General features: G+C 47.4%; 1 protein-coding gene across 1 annotated transcript; it reads right to left on the reverse strand.

Moving 5' to 3' along the window:
- Window positions 1–7022: 7022 nt before the first annotated feature.
- Window positions 7023–9661, reverse strand: LOC307110035 (macrophage-expressed gene 1 protein-like). The gene has a single exon (XM_079789072.1). It carries the CDS (start codon window positions 9566–9568, stop codon window positions 7334–7336), a length of 2235 nt encoding a protein of 744 aa, XP_079645198.1. The 5' UTR covers window positions 9569–9661; the 3' UTR covers window positions 7023–7333.
- Window positions 9662–15009: the final 5348 nt, after the last annotated feature.

Here is a 15009-nt window from a genome sequence, read left to right on the forward strand (position 1 = left end):
CAATTATTTCTTTTGGCTCTCAGAGGAAATAACCCTAGAAGATAAGGACCTGCGCATCCTCTAGAGTCCATGCAATTATTTAATATAGCCAGAAATATTTATTTATGCTGAAATCGGACAGATTTGAAAGGATTTGATAACTTTTGATCAGAAATTTGGCAAAATTGGAAGCTAAAAATGCAAAGCCTAGAACAACAAAAATCTCTCTCCCTCTCACTCTAAAATCAATAAATAAAATTTAAAAATATATGGAGGAAGGAGTGGGGAGAGGAATAGCTGGGAATTGTATTAAGTTCTATATGAAGACTGGGCTCAACTGTAAGGGCCTTGAATTTTAGATTCATTCTGTAGGCGATGCGAAAGCATTCACGGTTTTATTTTTATTTTTTTAAAATATATTTTTACTGATTTCAGAGAAGAAGGGAGAGGGAGATAGAGACATCAATGATGAGAGAGAATCATTGACTGGCTGCGTCCTGCATGACCCCCCCCCCCCCCGCCCCTCCCACCCACCCACACACACACACACACTGGTGATAGAGCCCTCAATCCAGGCATGTGCCCTTGGCCGGAATCAAACCCAGGACCTTCAGTCTACAGGCCAACACTCTATCTACTGGCCAAACCAGTAGGGCCATTTACGGTTTTAGATCAGTGACCCTCTTATAGTCAGCGTAAAAGAGACCACAATAAGAAGGAAGGGGAAGGAAAGAAGGAAAAATCACCAGGGGGCAGATCAGTTCTGCCTTAGTCCTACAGGGAAATGCAAGGGTCCCTTGTCTAAATCCAAGCGCAGAGCCTCCTCTATCCCGACAGTCACCAGAGTTTAGTAGACCTAAGGCATATCAGAAAACCACCCCACTCCCTCTCTCATCTTGGGCAAATTTGCATCTCCCCAAAAGGGTTTAATTTTTTTTTTTTTTTTGGGTCCCACTACCTCCCTCTCCACATGAGTAAGTCCTGTCCTGCTTTAAGATTCAGATCATATTTCAACTTCTTTGTGAAAACATCCCTGGTCAATACACCTATCTTTGCTGTGACTGTACCTTATACATCATCTATCACTATTGCATCTACTTCTGACTACTGTTACTACCACTGCCAATAACAATGATCATTTTGAATTCTGACATTAAACTAGATGCTCTGCAGCTCAGTAATCCTCACAACACCCCATCACACTTGATGTAATCATTTCCACTTAACAGAGAAGAGAACCAAAGCTCAGAAAGGTTAAATGACTCACCCAACATTGCAGAACTGATAACTGGCAGAACTGGTATTCAAATTGAGGTGTTTGGGTGTACAAGCCATACTTTTTCTTTACATCACCATAATAGGACTTAGCACACTGCGTATTAACTGTTTGTGTGTATGCCTCTCTCCTGCTGGCATGTGGGCTCCTTGGAGGCAGGGGCTGCATCTTCCCTGGTATGACAGGAGGGCTGGTTTGTCTGACAGTCTCAGTCCCCACTTGGTTACCATGGTGTTGAAAGGGTAAATACATTTTGGCTTCTGTTGGACAGTCTGTGCTTAATCTGAAAGGTTAACAAACTATTTCTTAAAGGGCCAGATAGCAAATATTTTTAGGCGTGGGTACTACAAGATCTCTGTTGTAGACTCTGCCATTGTAGCATGGAAATAGTTACAGACAGTATGGGAACAAACGAGTGTGGCTGTGTTTCAATAAAGCTTCCTTTGCAAAAGCAGGCGCCCAGCCTGGGAGTCCTGTGCGCTTACCCATATTTATATGAATGTTATGCTTTGGAGCTTTGAGTTCTTTTAAGTTTTGAGGAAGTTGTAAGGGAGCAAGACTTTATTCCTACTCCTCTTAGGTCTTCAGCTGGGACTCTTAACAAAAAGAAGAATGAACAAGGGGAAAACTGTTTATTAAAGCATGCAGCGCACGTGATGTGGGAGAAACATGTACCAAAAGTCACTCAAGTGGCGGCTGAGATTCCAGCTTATCTAGCATCTTCCGTGGGGCAGAACACATTTTTTGAGAAAAGACAGGACAAAGGGAAGCTGCCTCTGGGAAGGTAAACTGATGGAGGAAGGTTTCTTTGCAGATTCCCCTGGTGCATCTCTGGGTTGATTAAGAGTCTGTCTCCAGTAAAAAGAATTTGCCTTTAGGTCAAAAAGGAGGAGTTTTTTTTTTTTTTTTTTTTTTTTTTTTGCCTTTGCTGCTCCTTAATTGCTTTTAGCTCAAAATAATTTTTATGTCAAAGAGCATATTTTGGGATGACATATTCTGGTGTCCTTCAAAGTCCAATTTATTAACCTGTTCTCTTATGGATTGTGCTTTTAGTGTCATATCTAATTTTTTTTTTGTTTAACTCAAGGTCACAAGATGTTTTTCTCTATATTTTACCCTTCAGTGTTTTTTGTTTTGTTTTGTTTTTAAATCTTTAGCATTTAGTAAAGGGTTGTTCTTCTTAAGAATGAATGAATGATTTAAATGCCTTTTATTTCCTTTACTTTCTACTCTCCCCACCCTGGACTCCCTAGACCATGAAGCTCAACAGAGATTCCTTGAATCCTAGTCTGATTTTTGAGCTCCAAACCTGCTGGTTTGTTTGCCTACAATTTAATAATTCCCAACCATTTGGTGCTTCAACACTTTTTTTATAACATACACCATTCCACTTTTATTTACATCCCCAACCTGATTTTAAAAATTAATTAAATTTAAAATTAGTTTTCAATGTCAAATTTTTAGGAATTTCCTGAGATCACCAGAGACCATCTGGGTTACAACAGTCCCCTCTATGAAGTACAGAGAACAGTCACTAAGACAGGATGGGTTTGGACCAACCTAGGCCAGAGGTATGAGATTGTGGCTGAGATAAGGACTGGGCTCAGAGGTGGGACTCAGAAGTGGACCAGGCCCTTCCTTATATATCAGTCACCTGTCACAACTGCTCAGTTCTGTATACATTTCCTTTATTTTAAAAAAATTGATGGTGTTTTATACAAATACATATAACAAAACTTTGAAAAATGAGTTAATCTGAAGGGAATATAAAGGCAGAAAAGGTGAAACTAAGATTGAATTTAGCAACAATAATGTTGTAGAAGGGGTCAAAATTTAGGTCTAAGCTTTCTGGAAGTCAAAATAAGGAGAAAGATCTTTTTGTTTTACATCCCAGTGCCTATAATATAGCAACAACCCAGTGTCTAAGAGAAGTTTGTTCCAGGAGAAGACACTGTGCAATGTCACAAGGAAGGTCTCCCTGACACTTGTCCAGCAGTCCCCATTCTGTCATCAGCTGGGATGAAATTTCAGCAGCCTCTCCACCCTGTTTCTCACAGTTCCAAAAGGAACGTGCAACTGGACGCTTCCACCATGCTACTACCTCCCCCTTTCCCATCCCTTTTATTTTTATCTGTCTACTTGACTAGAATATTTTGAGACAATGAAAACTGAGTTTTATTCATCTTCACATTTATTCAAGCTCTTATTATGGGCAAAACAGGGCTTAAAACTGGTTTATTAATGAAATAATAGTACATTTAAGAATTCCAAGAGAGGCAAGCAACCTAAAAGGATTCGGTGGTAGCTGGATCTCATCACCTGGGACCACACAAGACCTCTAGTAGAGCACCTGCCAGGTGTTCTGTCTGATGCTGAGCTCTGGAAGCAAGTGATGAGCATAATGCCATCCCTCCCCCATACGAAGAGCTCATGCAAAGTAACACACTCCTAGTCACATGCTGCTGAGGAGGTGAAGAGGAGTAAGACATGCATCCTTCCTGGAGATTGAGAAGTATGTGAGGGTCAGGGGAGAGGGGGCAAATGAAAAGGCATTCTTGGGGGAGAGGACACTTGAACCCAGTCTAGATTGATGAGTAAGGCTTCAACAGACAAAGGCACAGCCAGGAATTGACATGACGTGAGGACCAGTGGGTGAGTGTCAGAGGGAGAAGTTGGCAGAGATCAGGGTGACAGGGTAGGTCAGCCCGTGGCAAACAAGTCCCCTATAAAAGTGGAGTGACACATTCCAGTTAACATGTCCTGTCTAATTATTAATAGCACCTCCTTTGGTCTCAACAGCAGTTCAGATTTGGACTTTAGGGCGGTCCATTCTGAGCCCTTAATTTTTTTTTTTTTAATCTCATGTCAAAACCTTCATTATGCTCCAATCGCCACCTCATCCCTCTTGGTTGGGTAGCTCAGTGTTGGCAGCCGGAGTGTGGGGGGCCTTATTCCAGGAAATGAACTGAGACCATCAGAGATGGGCCTTCAGCTGCTATTGAAAGGATCCTCTCAGGCCAGAACTGAACAAACCTGAAAATGTGCCCAGCCGAGAGGAGTCCTATTCCATCTCAGAAGCCTTGCCAGTGCCCTCCCACTTAGAATTTGTGTCCCTCATTCATTTTCCCATGTTTTGTTTGATGCTCGGACATTTTCACAAGGAGTAATTTATATTTTGTGGGTGCCTGACCCACTCAACTGTGAACCCTGATCATATATCTTTGTGTACCCAGCACTCCGCTGTTACCTCCACCTGCCACCATCAGAATTACCTCCACATCGTTCTAGGCACTGTACTAAAAGATTTCCTTGCATTATCTCCCTTAATCCTTGTAATAATAGTTATATGATTATCCCCATTTTGTAGATGAAATAAGTTCTCATAAATGTGAGACAACTTGCCCAAGATCACAGGGTTAGTAAGCAGCTGTGCTGGGACTTCACCCCAGGTCTGTCTGTCTATCTTGACTCCCAGAGTCCCAATCTTACTGCAGCGGCAAATCAGACCCCTAGCATTAGTGTGATATATGTCAAATTTAGGAGGGTCAAGATGTTCCAAAGTCTTTGCATCCATTATCTCATTTAATCTCCTCAAGTAACCTAGGAATTTATCAGGCCAACTCCATTTTACAGAGAACCAAACTGAGGCATGAGGAATTACCAGAGGCCAATATTTGACCCAGACCAAGCCCCTAGCTTTGTTGTTATGCTTAGTTTTCGGTTTCTGTGAAAGCGACTTACATTCTCTGAACCTCAGTTTCCTCTCTGATAGAATAGGCATATTCCCAGTTCCTAACTAAAACTGTGTTGTTTTTTTCATAGACTTAAATGAAATCATCTTTGCAAAGGGCAAATTCTAAATACTCAGTAGGTATGAGCCATTCTTTTTCTTAATATTTAAGTCATGTGACTTTCAGCAAGTCCTATAACCTTTCTGAGCGTCAGTTTCCTCATCCACAGCATGAGAGGTACATCTTCTACTTTGTGAAGATGAAGTGAGATGCTATTGTAAAGGTATTTGCATGAAGAGGAAGTCTCTCTGAATGGTAATGAGCACAAGTCTGGAGAAGGCTGAGGAGTGTCACCAGTTTCTACTGTGCCCACACCAGACCAGCAGGGACAGCCATCTCAACCGTCCTGACATTGTTTGGATTTCAATTGCCTCTTCCTCTCAGGACTCAGAGTTTGCCCCAATGCTATCTCATCAGTATCCTGATATATTCCAGTTTGTAACTAGAATTGAAACCCTAGGAAGTAAAATGACTCACTTAGATCACCCAGGTCAGGAAGCTCACTGTGAGGCACCTAGGTCTCTCTAAGTGCTTTCATAATTAGCTCACACAGCTAGAGACTCATTTGGACGAGGTCTTGATAAGGGTGTACAAGGGTAGAATAAAAAAATACGATTTTTAAATTTCCTTTCTCTTTCTTTTCCCACCCTTTTACTAAGAACGTATACTTGATTAATCAACAGTATATATTTACCCTATACTCTGGCTAAGATTTTGTTGCAGTTCTCAGTTGACCAGGCAGCAGCAAAAAGATTTTTAACCCAGCCTGAACTTACACAACTGGCTACTAGGAATATGGAGGCTGATCAATTAGGTCTCAGAAACACCTGTATGCTGCACACCTGATCACCGCTTGATCAGTTTCAGAACGCTGACCATCCTGTTCCAGGCACCAATAATAAAGACATTCATCAAGACCCAAGACCCCCACAGGGACTCGAATTCCAGGACTGCAAACCACCCGAAACCCCCTTATACTCCCTGCCCACATTCCCTTTCCCCAATTTCTTTGTTCTGTTTTCCTTCTCCCTCCTTATAAAAACGCCTGCCTATGATGAGAGGGAGAGATGGGTTTTTGAGGACAAAAAAAGTCTCCCATGTCCCCAATTGCTGGCAATTGAAATAAACTTCTTCCCTTCACCTCAGCACCTGTCCCGCAAATTTGGTTTTCGTGGCAACAGACCTGGCCACAGGTTATTCCCCCAGTTACAGTCCTGCATGCCCTGTGGTTCCGAGGTTAGGGTTTAATGGGACACCAGCTTCTTGTGACCACCAGAGACCCAGACTAAGTTAAAATGGGATGAGGTCTGTGTTCCAAGAACATTACAAAACTCAACCCTGTCCCCAAGAAATTGCTGTCTTGGGTTAGAGAATGGCAATTTACTGTGGCGAGCGTGAGCTAAACAGGACACCCAGAAGGAAGTCTCTTCCACGGAGACTGTTCAGGGTGAGATAGAGGGGTGGGGACGCACACATGTTTTTCCAAAGCTAAGCTTCATGAAACATCCACTGGAAACATCCAGTGGCTTTTAAATGTTTTGACTGATCACAATTTGAAATATATTTTATATTGTGTCCCAGTATATTGGATACATATATTAGTTTAAACCACAGAAAATGGCTATTTTTTTGTGTGAGTCAAAAAAAATTAGAAATGGGCAATTTTATATGATCAACTTAATATATTACTAAGACAAATTTCACAAAAAATAATTCTTATATATTTATTTTATGCAATGCACTATATTTTCTATGTTATCTCATGACCTTCAAGTAAGTCAGGTCCTATTAGAAAAAAACTCCCACAAAAACCTCTGACTTAGATCCAGCCCAAGAGAGAACTTTTGGGATCCAAGGCAATGATTCTGAGAAAGCAGGTTGATAAAACTCCAACTTCAAAGCTGTATTTTATCTCTTACATGTTCTATCCTCTCTATCGATCCCCCCTGCCAAGGATCACCAGAAATACATCTGTATTTGAACTAAGTTGGGTTTATTGGCTACTTACAACAAGGGAGGCAGCAAAACACGGGAACTCACCATGGAGAACAGTGGGGCTTCTGGGCACAGGGTGTTAGGGAAAGGGGTTGAGCTTCTGTTAGGCCAGTCGGAGGAGGGTTTGAGGAAGCACAGTTTAGTTCTACATTGGTACCTCCAGAAAGTGGGGCGGTTCTGTGGTTGGTATCTTACCATTTATCTAGGTGGTAGAAGGAACAGAATGGGCTAAAGCTTTCATTAGTAGCCAGGCACAGTCGTGTTTGGTTTTTTTTTTCTGTTGCCTGTGCATTCAGACAGAGCTGGGGACTACAGTGGTTTCAGTGGCCCCGTAAGCAGTCTGTTCCCGGATCAGGGTGCTACCCTGTATTTTTCCGTAGACCTTTTTCTTGTAGTACCTGAAGGCATAGCTTACCCCCAGAGCAACAGCCACCACACCCACTATGGTCCCCAGGCAGGCACCAACAATGGCCCCGACACTGGGCCCGGAGGCAGGGTTGGCTGGCAGAGACTGGTCATTGATGTTGGCCTGCCGCCAACGGCCGCAGCCTTTCTCCCTCACCCAGACCTGCTGACCACTGGAGTCCACCAGGACAGAGAGCCTCTGGGAGCAGCTGCTGTTGTTGAGCAAGAGGGGGCGGGGAAGAAATGGGGGCATGCGGATAGCTTCCTGCTCCTGGTCCAAGAGGGTCCCAGCCCTGAGGCAATAGAGGATTTGGCACCCATCGCTGAGGTAAGCCTGGTGTTGGCTGTACCCTTCTGGACACTTCATGGGGTGGGCTGTGGGACGGTCCTGGTAGAACATCTCCTGCAGGAGCCCAGCGCTCTGGCCCTTCATGAGGCCAGCCAAAGGGTTGCCCACCTGGCAGCTGAAGAAACCCCCAAAGGGAACAGCCTGGGCTGTCCCCATCTCTAAGTCGCTGCTGACACACACCCTGAGGTCGCCAAAGAGTGTCAGTGGGTAGAAGTAGGAGGGGCAGGTCTGGCCTTTAGTGAGCGGGTTTGGGTGGTTGGGGCTGTAGAGGCCTCCAAAGAGGAAGCCTACCGTGGCGGGCAGGGAGGCCTGGGTGGGCGCGCACCAGGAGGCGGCCAGGCGCACCACGCTGCGCTGCTCCCGGAAGGTGCACACGGGCTGGCAGCAGGAGAAGAAGAGCCAGCACTTCTGGCACTGCTGCTGGCACACGGAGTGGGTCTTGCTTGATGTCTTCAGCTCGCTGTTCAGGACGCTGGCCTTGTAGTTGGCCGGGCAAGAGGCGTTGCCGGTGAGCGGGTTCGCGGTGCGGTAGTTCTGGCAGAGGTCATCCGCGTCCTTTCCGGACACAGCCTCGCACTCCTGGAAGACGCCCCCGAAGCTGTAGTTGGCGCCGCCGCCGCCGCCGGAGCATGAGCCATCGTCCACGTTGGCCTTGGGATTGAAGGCGGGCGCCTCGCGCCTCAGGCAGCCAGGGTGCGCGTTGACCGCGTAGTAGCGATAGACGGCGCTGCGCACGGCGGCCGCCACTCGGTACACCGCGGGCGCCGGGAGCTCGGGCAGCGCCTTGGGCTCCAGCAGCGCGGGCAGGGGCAGGCCGGACCTGCTGATGGCCACCAGCCGGTTGCCGATGCCCTCCTGCCACGTCTGCATGGTGATGCCCGGGTAGAAGGGCAGCCCGCCGTGGCTGCGCGTCTTGGAGGCCACCGTGTGGCGCATGTAGTTCTGGAGGAACTGGCTCTGCTCCTGCCAGGAGGCCGCGGCCCCGACATTGACCGTGCGGTCAAACAAGGCCGAGGCGGCCAGTGTGATGTTGCTCCTCTCTCCGGCCTGGTTGCCCACAAATTCCCGCTTTACCTGGTCCTCCTGCACCAAGGTAGCGCCGGCCTCCACGTGGGTGAGGACGTGCGTGCCGTACTTGAGCACAAGCATCTCCGCCAGGTACTGGGCCTCGCGGGTCTGGTTGTTCTCCAGGTGGTCGCTGAGGATCAGCAGATGCTGCAGAAAGTCGGGATGGAAGCCGGGGGCCTCCGAGGCCTTCACAGAGTAGATGTTGTGGCGGAGCTGCACTCTGGCCGTGACTGTCTCGTACTCTAGGTTGTACTTCCTGACGTCCTGGAAGTCCACGGAGAACTTACCATTGAGGCTGGGGAGGAAGGAGAGCTCGGCGTTGATGGAGGCCGCCCAGGTGTCGGTGTAGCTGAGCCACTCGTCCAGGAGCTCGGCGCGGGTCTCCACCATGCTCTCGCGCCGTGGCACCACGTCCACTTGGTCTGGGATCAGGTACTCACCGTCCTCCGTGGTGCGGCACTGCGAGTAGCTGCGCCCCAGCACCAGCCCCAGCTCCACGTTGCGCAGGTTGTCCCAGCCGCCTCCAGGCAGTGCCCCCAGCACCGACACATTCAGTGCCCGCTTGCAGCCTTGGATGTCGGAGACTTCCTGATTCCCCATGCTGCCCTGCCCGGCCGAGAGCAAGGCCAGCAGTGATGCCAGGCACAGGGCCGTGGCTGGAGGACAGCTTCGCCTTGGCAGTCTGCTGTCCCCTAGCTCCTTCATGGTGTGGAGTTGCGGAGGGAAAGGCCTTGGCCTGCGAGCTGAAATAAGACCAGCTACCGGACACTGACTCAGTCCGCCTCAGGCCCCTCCCCAGCGAGCCGTCCCCTCCCCCAGGCGCCTCTCCCTGAAGTCTCCAGGAAAGAATATCAAGCATTCCAGGCCTGGGAGATAAGAACTAGGCTGGTGAAGAGCTCGCTGCTGTCCTAGGGGCCTGAGAATTCATCTACATGAAGAACATCAATCTTTATCTATTGAACACCTGATATTTAATCATCGCTGGCCCCTGGCCACAGATGCAGGTAGGGTTCTGCTATTGCAAGTGTCAGGCGCAGATTGGGCGAGGAAGTGGCCTAGGGACCCAGCCTGGGCCTCGCCCCAGGTGGCCAACCAGCCGGTGGGCACTGTGGTTGGGAAGTCACAGGTCACATTCACTCCAGGCTGATTTCCTGGAATATCAGCCGATATTGCAGAAGCAGCCCCTTCCTGTACGGGGGCAGGCTCGGGGCAACTCTAAGAGATGCGATGTGCCAATGTTCCAGAGTACTGGGTGTGTGGCCAGGCCGAACAGAGTTTCTAAACGGGAGCTTAGCATATCCCACACACAGTTCAGGGCCCAAGAATTTTCCTCCTCCTTTTCCATCTGCTTGGAGCCCTCTAGAGACCCTCTTCCCCGGAGATTAGCCACTGCTCAAAATGAGACCCTGGCCTAAGTGCTTTATAATCTTACTAGAGGCCCTGGTGGTGGGATCGGCGGGCTGTGGGAGGGTCGCTCATCCCGGTCTGCGGAGCAGCTGTGGACCCACCCTCTGAGCGGTTACTCCCTGGTCCGGGCCTCTTTCGTGGAGCCTGAACGCTCGCCTCTCCAGGGGTCCTGGTTGGGGCTGGGCCCAGGGACAATAGCACTGAGAAGCTGCTGAGTAGGCCTCAGTCCTGCCGGGCCAGGAACCCGCCTCCCAGCCTCCAGGGTCAGCTCTGCCAGCCCAGCTGCTGCGCGGTTTGGCCTGCGGGCTTCCAGAGGAGGCAGCAGGGAGCAAGGAGGAGACAATCGCAGCCCAGGTTTCTGCCTGAAGGCCCCGGGTTCGCAGCATCCTGGTCGCCAAGCGGCACTCCCACTGTGGGGGAAGCTCCTGCATTGAGCGTCTGCCCCCTGGGTTAAGTGATCCAGCTAGGCATTTGCTGATGTGGGTCAGATGGCAGCAGGGCAAGGACAAGGAAAACTCTGTGAGGATGTCTGGTTACCAGCCTTGGGAAGCATTTGCAGAGGCCCAGGATTAGAATGTGCCCAGCTTCACATCCCCCAGTTGTGCTGAGGCAGCGTAAGGAACACTCAGGCAGGACAGCCTTGAGTCAGATGCCAAGGCCCAGTGTGACCTCGGATAAGAAGTGTGACTTCCTACAAAACAGGAACCATTAGGACTTTTTAAGTTGTTAACTTACAAAAATTACAGCAAACGCTTGTTATGAACGAAGTGGAAAGGCTTCCCTCCCCCAGGTCTACTCCCCAGAGACAACCACTGTGTATATCCTTGCCCACCTGCTCCTGGGTGTGCACCTGGGCTCATAGTAGATACTGTTTTCTTTTACAAAAACGGTAGCAGGCCATGCACACTTTTTTACCCATGGAGAAGCCGATTTCCAGAGGAAGTGATGTGCACAAGGTCACACGAAGGCAGATTGTAGCAGGACTGGATATGAGTCCCTGCCTCCCAGGCTCAGTCCATACCCCACCCTTGGGCTGTGCACATTCCAATCGAGCACCCTTAATGGACACACACACAGTTTCTCTGGCCCATAGGCAGGAAAATGACTCAAACCCTTAATAGCCTGCAACTAGCAGGCCCAGCCAATCAGAACTGACAGTGGCGGCAAACGGCCTCCCTGAGGTTACCGGCTAAATATTGGCCCTGAATGTAGGGATCTCATTTCATATCCTACATGTCTCACAATGCATAATTGGGGAGGGAACACATACATGAATGAATGACTGAGGAGGCAAAGTGGCCTTAATACCACAAAAAAAGAAACTTCTTTCGATGGAATCACAATGTTATTAACTGCAGCATTATCTGACCACATTATTTTATAACAAGGGCAAGGGACTAGTCATCAGACTGCCTGAAAAAAAAAAAATGCTTCTGTGAAAAGGGAAGAGGCAATAAGGAAAAAGGAAAGAAGCAGAGAGGGGGAGTTAGTTGAAGTTTGCACTTAGTAGTTCTGTGACCTCGGATGAGAAACATCTGTGAATGTGAGGAGAAGGAGAGGAACAAAGCGAAATTTAACCAAGATCACATCTACTATATAAGGGGTCAGATAGGCTGAGAGGTCTGGGGGACTTTTAGTCCAGTGAGCTGACAGTATAAGTCAGGGGTGGCCCAGGGGTCCTAAATTATGGCCTTTCTCACTCTGAATGCAAGTTGATGAAGATTCTGGGTTGAACCTCTAAATCATTCCTCTTCCCTCTATGTGCACTCCCACTCCCACCCTGCTATGCACACCTAAGAATCGCTAAGGAACCTGTAGGCTCAAGAAGCTTCCAGTTCCCCCTCCCCTCCTTCCAAAGGCACCTGGGAATCCCTGCTTCCTGCGGCCTCCCTGCCTTTCCTGTGAATGTGTTTCCTCTAGGATTTCTCCTGGCTCTGCCTTACCTGGCCATGGAGACACGTGTTCTCTGCCACGTACTTGGAGAAGACCCAGGGTCGTCAAAGAGATGAGGAAAATGGAGAACAGAAAGGCCTTGCCCAGCATCATGGAATTAACCCATGTCCTCAAACTCACAGTTTATACCACCATTCTATCTTGCTCGGATGATTGCTGGGTTCCCCACACAGGTGTCTGCATCTCCCAAAGCACAGCTGGGATCCAGGCAGACATGAAGACGAAAAAACTACAGTGGTTCACTGCTTTGTAGGGTATGAAAAAGAAATTCCCTCTCTCCTCCTGAGTTCTTAACTGAGACCCCCTGTAAAAAAAGAAAAAGATTAACAAGAGAGAAACAGAAGCTAGAACAGGTATAAATGGGAGATACCCAGGGAAAAATGAATAACTGAGAGGTGGCTTTAGAATTTAGTCGTAAGTACCATGTTATTAGGGAAAGAAATGGGGAGTGTGTAGACCTTGTAAAGGAGAATGAATGATTTTTAAGGAAGATGAATGGGCCCTTAACAGGAGTGGGGAAACTTTTTTCTGTCAAGGGCCATTTAGATATTTTTAACATTATTCTTGGGGCATACAAAATTATCAACTTAAAAATTAGCTTGCTATATTTGGTCAAACATTTAATTAACTTACCCCTAATGCCTTGGCAAGGCCAAACTAATGATTTCTTGGGCCTTATATGGTCCGTGGGCCAGATGTTCCCCAACCCTGCCTTAGAAGAATAGATGGGATATAATTGTTTATGACAGTTTAACCGGTGGTGGTGCCGAGTGCTAGTTTCTTCTCATGTGTTAAGAATCAATCTACCCTGATTGATGAAACTTCCAGGGAGATAACTTGTGACAAGAAAGTTCCTTTTGGAGGGTCTATCTTTAGACAGAGAAGGGAAGTTCAGAGAAAACTTCTCCATGCATTTGCTATTTTTCAAATGCCTTTAGCTCAAAATAAGCAATATACCAAGGCAGCATATTTTGGGGTGGTGTGTGGGCCCCGCTATCCTTCAGCTTATAGGGTTGATTCTCAATAAAACCTGTTAAAAATAGAGGTTCTTGGGTTTCATTGAATAAGAGTGGTTGAAGATGCATTATGCGAATCTCTGTATTTTGACAAAGTTATGAGAACCAAATTACCTACGCTCTACAGAACTTACTAGACATTAACATGACACTGCTATTCCATTGTCTTCATCAGCAGAACCTTACTATTCTAGAAGATTCTTGCCTAGACAATGCCTTGATGATTCATCATAAAAATTTTCCAAAATATCTATCAACTCTTCAACAAAAGCATCAACAGACAGTTTGTGCCTTAAGGTAATGGGAACCCTTTGCCTACCTTGCTTTGCTGTTAACCTTAGACAGTTGTGTTGTCATCTTTACCCGGTTCTAATCAAGAGCCTCTCACCTCTCCAGTGAGGGACCTGCCTGAAACCAAGCATCCAGTTCTCAATAAGTTCTAACTTTGCCTTTCCTTCTCCAAGACACTACCAAATCTCTGCTGAGATGGTGTTCTCTCTGTCTCATCAACAGGTTGTATTGATGAGTTTGGGGGAGTTGGCATTCCACAGTCCCCAGGAGGTTCTGTGGCTTAGTTAAATTTGACAACTACCGGATGAAATTAAATTCAAATTGCTAAGCCTGACATTCAAGGTCCCAACCTTCTGACTGTTATCTCACTTTTAAACCAGAGGGTCATTTACTCTTCTTTTCAAACTATAAACTTTACACAAGCCCTTTCTCTTGTATTTTTTACCAACTTTATGCTTTATTCTGGCCTTTCTCTCTGCTCAGCCGTCTACATGTCAGCATCGTTTTCTTACCCATTGTTGTAACCAGTCTCCAAGGATGGTCCCCAGTTAACCACTCCTCCAAGGATTCCTGCCCCATGTGAGGTCCCATTCCACAGGGAATCAAGCCTGCTCCCATGGCTCACTTTAACCAATTCCATGTGGCAGATGTGAAACTGTGACAGTTCAGAGCCTACATCTTGCACCTATGAGAGCCCTGAGCTGACCAGATATTTGCTGGAGGGCCACATGAAAAGGAGACACTGTGAGACTTATTTGGAGAGACAGAGGACTCAGCTCTGCCAGCATCCTGGCTTAGCCCAGCCTTTATGCCATCTTTACACAGAAAATGTAAGAGAGCCTCCATAGACATCCTGCCCAACTGAGCTCTCTCCTGGCCAACATCCCATGGACCAGTCAAACCACAGAATAGTGAGGGATAAGAAATTGTTTTAAGCCACTAAGTTTTGTGGTGGCTTGTTATATAGCAATAGACAACCAAATACTCACTTTCAAGGCTTATCTCAAAAGCTACCCCTTGATGAAGCTTCTTACATGACCCCACTCAACTCCCTCCTCCTCCCCACAGCTGGAAGTAGAAATCACCCAGTTCCCTGTCGAAGTCAAACAGAAGGCGTTCAACTTCCGGAATGGCATCTTCCTCCTTTTTCTGGAATTCAACCTTTTCTAGAGCCAGCCAGCCTTTTTGGTGAGACCAGAAATTTAGGAAAAAAAATATTTTTTTCACCAAGGGTCAGAAGAATTTGATAGAGTCCACCCATCCCAACTCCCCCCCCCCCGCCCCCCCCCCCCCCCATAGATCAAGTGCATTGCCTATAGAGATAAAACCACTGTCATGGGAGGAAATCAGCACGTTAACCCCTTGAATCCACCAGGTTATGGTTTACCTGATAGAAGCTGTGATATGGTGGAGGGGATATGGAGGTAGAACCACGGGGGCAGTGTAAGGGGGAAAAGTGAAGGAGGGGGAGGCTTTCCA

Source organism: Cnephaeus nilssonii, assembly GCF_951640355.1.
Source record: "Cnephaeus nilssonii genome assembly, chromosome: 13".
NCBI lineage: Eukaryota > Metazoa > Chordata > Mammalia > Chiroptera > Vespertilionidae > Cnephaeus > Cnephaeus nilssonii.

Bases quoted from the DNA above. Each gene is read 5' to 3' on its own strand.
- LOC307110035 (XM_079789072.1), bottom strand. From the start codon at position 9,568: ATGAAGGAGCTAGGGGACAGCAGACTGCCAAGGCGAAGCTGTCCTCCA.